At 40.6% G+C, this 6,000-nt stretch overlaps 1 protein-coding gene across 3 annotated transcripts in view; it reads left to right on the top strand.

Moving 5' to 3' along the window:
* The first annotated feature begins 240 nt into the window (after window positions 1–240).
* Window positions 241–6,000, top strand: part of med24 (mediator complex subunit 24) — a 58,407-nt gene continuing 52,647 nt past the window's right edge. For all 3 annotated transcript variants that reach the window (XM_067968833.1, XM_067968832.1, XM_067968831.1), the window contains exons 1-5: window positions 241–325; window positions 1,880–2,018; window positions 3,125–3,207; window positions 3,412–3,450; window positions 4,271–4,344. In XM_067968833.1, the coding sequence (XP_067824934.1) occupies window positions 1,889–2,018; window positions 3,125–3,207; window positions 3,412–3,450; window positions 4,271–4,344 (326 nt within the window). In that variant the 5' untranslated portion in view covers window positions 241–325; window positions 1,880–1,888. The remainder of the gene's footprint in view (window positions 326–1,879; window positions 2,019–3,124; window positions 3,208–3,411; window positions 3,451–4,270; window positions 4,345–6,000) is intronic.

The raw sequence follows: 6,000 nt of genomic DNA, 5'->3' as shown, positions 1-6,000 counted from the left end.
CAAAGCAAAAAGCAGTCTGACTTACCATTTCTGCGCTTCCAACGCAGGTGACAAGGAGCTGCTCGCGGTGCACTCCGGGAATTGTAGTTCTCCCCTCCCGCGATTCCCGCAGACTCACGGCCGGCGCGGACTACAACTCCCAGACGGCACCGCGCCCGCCGCCACCTCATTGATTTGATTGGTTCGCTGCGACGTGGGTTCGGCCAATTGCTGCCGACGTTGTTGGTCGGTGGTCGTTCGGTTACGTGGCGGACTGTTTTTTTTTTCGCTTGAGGCGCAAGTTGTTGGTGCGGCGCGGGGTTTGGATTTGGTCAGAAATATTCAGGTAAAGCGCCCTTAGGTGCTGTCTTATCCACGTCACTTTTTTTTTGAAAGAAGGTTGCTGTAGCTTGGCACCTCAAAATAGTTAATCATCAACTCGCACCTCGGCCCAAAGCATGATTAATCAGAAACTGGCACCCGAGGTATAGCTAATGATGCAGTGACACCCCAGCCCAAGCATAACTAATCAGGCACTCCAACTCGAACATAACTAATTATAAACCGGCACCCAAGCCCAAGTATAACTAACCATAACCTTGAACCCTAAACCAAACATCACTCAAAAAAAAAACCTGGCACCTGAAACCACAGCTTGCCATAGACTGACAAACCAGGTGAACCATAGCTGACCATGCACTACCACCATAGACTGGTATCTAAATGTAACCTTAATATAGCCAACTACAGACTCCCGCTTCTCTCCATTCAACTATGCATAAGCAAGCACTCCAACCAAACAATAGATTGGTATGCCAAATTAATTTTGCTATGGTTAACTATAGATTGACATACTCCAAATTTCCCAGTACCTAACCATAACAACAACGTATCTGTATATATTGCTGTTAACATTTAAAATATTCCAAGGCACTTTACGGAAACATGGTGGACAAATGGATGATGAGCCAAAGAAGCAGGGTTTAGAAGGAGTGATCAAAGGCTTGATCAAAGAGGTGGGCTTTAAGGAGAGCTGATAGAGTATGGAATGCGTTGCCACAGGGAGTGGATGAGACAGACAATTTTAAGAGAAGAGTAGATAAACATTTGCAGCAGAGGAAGATGAAGGGCCATGGGGAGGGAACTGAGCAGTGAGATTAGTTTTGGATTGTTTGAGAAAATTGCTGGCACAATGGGCCAAATGGCCACCTCCTTTCTCTGATGCCACCTCCAGTTGGTTAATATGGTTAATACCACCACCCAAATGTGGTACAGCTCAAAATGTGCACTCCAGACATAACCCAAGTTTGAAAGGACAATATTTCTAAGTGTACTGTAGGGTGTTTTTCCCCATTCAATTGGACATAATATAAAAATTTCAGCCATCCACAATTTAGCTTTGGTGAATCCCAATTCTGCATTAATTAGGCTATTCGAGATTCGGGAATGTTTAATCCTTTTCATGATGTGGAGATGCCGGTGATGGACTGGGGTTGACAATTGTAAACAATTTTACAACACCAAGTTATAGTCCAGCAATTTTATTTTAAATTCACAAGCTTTCGGAGGCTACCTCCTTCCTCAGGTGAACGATGTGGAAAATGATTTTCCACATCGTTCACCTGAGGAAGGAGGTAGCCTCCGAAAGCTTGTGAATTTAAAATAAAATTGCTGGACTATAACTTGGTGTTGTAAAATTGTTTACAATAATCCTTTTCAAACATAGCATAGCTGCAATACACAAAGCCATAGTATTGCCAGGAGCCCTGCTGATGATTCTTTTGTGCCCCTGAGACATTTCGACTGTTCTCTTTGCATTGTCATAGGGTAATGAAATCAGTGTGGTTGGCACAGTGAAAGTGCTTTTTTTTTATTTTTTCCATCCCTTTGTCGATTATAGGGCTGACAGATGAAGGTGGTGAACCTGAGGCAGGCTATTCTTCAGGCCTGGAAGGAGCGATGGACAGACTATCAATGGGCCATAAACATGAAAAAACTTTTCCCAAAGGGTCCAACATGGGATCTCCTTGGACTCTCAGGTGATGCTCTCTACTGCAGGAAGTCTATTTCTGAGCTTTTGAGATGTGATCGCTCAGCTGTTTGAAGCAGAAAAGCAAAAAACTTTTTAATGGTTGAGATTTTGTATCTTTTTTAAAATAGAATTAGAAAATAGCTCATTCTTCTGTTTTTTAACCCATTAACAATTTAACCTGGCAGCTGATGTGTAAAAATCTGATTGGATATTCATAGCTAAACTGTCAAGGCAAATGGTCAGAAGCAAAAACCCAGATGCCTTTCTAGCAAAAAACAGAATATGCTAGAAGCACTCAGCCAGTCAGGCAGCATCTGTGGAGAGAACATATTAACATTTCCAGTGTAGATCCTTCTTCAAAACACCTTTCTAGCTGATTTTTCAATTATAAACTGTTGAAAATTGCTTTGTACTCAATAATGAAAGTTGGATTTGAGTTTCTACTGGAATGGAGTTTTTATCCCCTCCCTTGAGTTTTCTTACCAGTCTCCAGCAGGCACTGGCATGCTGGGGACTGCCTTGTGGGCACCAGCTGTCTTCCATTATTTTATCCAAGTGTTCATTGTTCATGGGTGAGCCTAGACCATGAGTTTCAGCAGGCTAATTCACTGAGTCCCACTGTTGCCCCAGCCCGATCCTAACCTCAACTGACGTCCGCATGCACTCACTTTCATGCAGTTGTCATTAGTTAGGAATCGGGAGCGGGAACCCAGACTGATTTCCTCCCTCCTCCCCCAGCGGAGGGATGCTTAGGCTAATTCATAGTGTCCTTTCAACCATTTCAGCTAAGAACGGCTAACGTAGCACAGTCCAATGAAATCAAACCTGGGACTTTTCTGACGTGTAGGTCGGTACACAGCATACAGTGCACTTAACAGAACCATTACAGGAGTAACTGTAAGGGAATCTGTCTTCAGTTTGCTATTTAATGTTTCGGTGTTCTTGTTTTTTTTTTGGGTGGAATTACAATTCTCTTATCCACTTATTTGAAATAGAAAAGGAATCCACTGCCAGGTTAAGGTATTACAGGGTACACAATTTGCTTATGGTTTTCCAGAGTGCTGTTGTTCACTGTAAATAAAATTGCTCTAATCTTGTTTGAATTTGTTCTAGATCATCTCCTGGAACAGGCCCTGGTTGGCCCATCCCCCAATCCTCTGATTATGTCCTATTTGAAGTATGCCATTAGTTCACAGGTAAAGTGATTCAAAACTCCATAAATTAGTGGTGCCCAAGCTATGTCTTTCTTAAGCATTTGATTTGATTTTAAATTTAAATAATGGTTGCAGAATTATAATCCTAACGCATATTGTCCCACCTTTCTCCACCTTCCTGCAAGTATCATAACCTCAGTGTGTTCATTACTTTAGTCTCTAATTTTCTTCCACTTGCTTTTGCAGATGGTTTCTTACGCAAGCGTAATGTCTACTATTGCAAAGGTATGTAGTTGAATTTGTGGAACGATTTTAGAATGCTGAAATCTGCTGCATTATCTGGTACACAATTGCAGAGAATGATGTAGAAGATGAGAGTCAGTACTGTTCTTTCTTCATATTTCTCTCCTCCTCCTCTCTAGACTGTAGGAAATTTCCTCATTTTCTTGCCTGTTTTACTCTTCTACATCATTGCTCCCTACTTTGAAGCAGGCATGTACATGTATGCATACACACACACTTCTGCCTTTTCGCTGCCTAAGTTTATATATAACTCTTTCCAGCCTTTTTTTTAAAAAAGGAACCTATTTGCAGGCTAGTAAACCTATTAACTGCCACTCTATGTGCAAGTCACCATATCTGACTCTTGACTAGAACGTGTTATTCTCCCTCTCTCCTTCCCCCCCCCCCCCCCCCCCCCACATTTTGTTTTATTTACTTCTATTAATGGGACTATTTTATCATCCAGTTTCCATTTCTGATGAAGGCTTTACACCTGAAAAATTAACCTGTCTCTTCAGATACTGATGAACCAGCATTTTCTATCTTTAATTTCTGAAAAGAGAATTATTTTTCTTCTCTCTTCCTCTATCAGTGCTTGCAGTGGGCAAACATATGAGTGTAAATTAATTTGAAAAGCTGAAACCAAACAGTGCAGCCTTTATTTCATAGTTTTGTTTGTTTTTCTGTTTGCAAGTAAAATGGTGAAGGGCCTTCAAAATATACATCTTTTAATCCAAGAGCCATGAGCAGTATATGTTGTTGAAGATTACTATATTTATAGGGAATAATCTTTCACGTTTTAAGAATTTTGTACTAATTTCAGTTCGAAGATTACTCCAGAGAACTGTGTGTTAAAGCTCTGCTGGAACTAATGGACATGTTCTGTGATCGACTCAGGTCAGTAGTGGTTCATGCTTTTAACTTGTTCTCCTCAACTCCAAAATCTGTCTGCCTTTTGAGTGCATTGTGAAAAATACTGCTTTGGAGAAGATAGACAGGAGGGCAACTAAACTGACACATGGGATTAAGTATCTGAGCTATGAGGCGAGACCAGGGAACCTGTAAATGTTTATGCTGGAGGAAAGGAGGCGCAGAGGATGTCTGATCAGAGTGTTCAAGATTCTAAGGGGTAGAGAATAACATACTTGACATAATGGCAAATGCTGTAAGTAGGAGGCACAGATCAAGCTCAGAAGAGGGAATGTGAACAGATAGATGGATTTAACTACTTCACACACAAGGTAGTACTGGAAAATTTAGTAAAAGAAGCAATAATATAGAAGTAGGAGTAGGCAGTTTGGTCCATTGACCCTCCTTCACCATTTTATTAGCCTTGGTAGCTGTCTTTTTAATCCCAATTCCTTCTCCATATCACTTAATACCTTTACTTCTAAGTAGGTACCGGTCTTACTTTTAAATATCACAATTGATTCTGCATTGAGGGCCTTCTGGGGCAGTGCATTGCACATTCTCACCAGCCCTTGTGTAAAGAGTTTGTTTTTGGTTTCACTTTTAACCAGCTTATTTCTAAGATTTTGCCCTCTTATTCTGGATTCCCCTACTAAAGGGAGGAATTGTCCCATTAACCCTGTCGGTTTACTTCATTATTTTAAACGCCTCATTTAAATCACTCTTTAAGCTCCTCATCTCTAGGGAATATATTTCAAATTTATCCAGTCACTTATCACAGCTAAGTCACTTCATCTCATAGTCCAACAACGATTCACCAGACCATCTCTAAATCTGACATATATTTCCTAAAATGGGGACACACAAAACTGAACATAATATTCCAAATGAGGTTTGTCCAGTGCTGTGTAATTTTAGTAGTACTTGCTTTTATATTTTATACCTCTTATGATGAAGCCCAGATCACATTTGCCTGTTTGATCGCTTTTTGCACCTGGTAGTTAGCTTTTAATGACCTATGTACTGTCTTGCCATCTGCCACTCTTGCATCCAAAGTGTATTATCTTACATCCACCCTGTACTACTCACACTTCATTACAGTAAAGTATCTGCCATTTTTCTATGCCCTTTGCAATTTCCTACTCTCTCTTTCACAACTCACTACACATCCTAGATTCATGTCGTTTGCAAACTTGGGAAAGTTTGATTGGGTTGAGTGATGTAAAAGAGCATTATGGTATTTTTTTGAACTTTGAGATTGCAGCGGCTTGATCATTTTTCACCTCAAATAGCTGTTGTTCAAACCCTTTTATTGGTGAGGCAAGACTCTGTTTTGCAGTCCTAAATATGGTGGTCTAGGGTCTGTGTAAACATTGCAATGTATGCTGTTTCACATGGTCTTATTCCTGGTTCCAGTGTTAATATAATTCTCCACACAAATCATTTTACCCAGAAATTTAAAAACAGAAAATGCTGGAAATACACAGCAGGTCAGTCAGCATCTGTGAAGACAAAAGACAAGTTATGATGTTTCAGGTGTGTACCCACGAGCAGCCACTGATGAAAGATACACACACAAAACATCATAACATATCTTTTCTCTTCACAGATACTGGCCAACTCACTGTGTATTTCCAGCATTTT

Source organism: Heptranchias perlo, chromosome 30 (assembly GCF_035084215.1).
Source record: "Heptranchias perlo isolate sHepPer1 chromosome 30, sHepPer1.hap1, whole genome shotgun sequence".
NCBI lineage: Eukaryota > Metazoa > Chordata > Chondrichthyes > Hexanchiformes > Hexanchidae > Heptranchias > Heptranchias perlo.
Note: the sequence above shows the minus strand (reverse complement) of the source record. Positions and strands in the feature narration are given on the sequence as shown.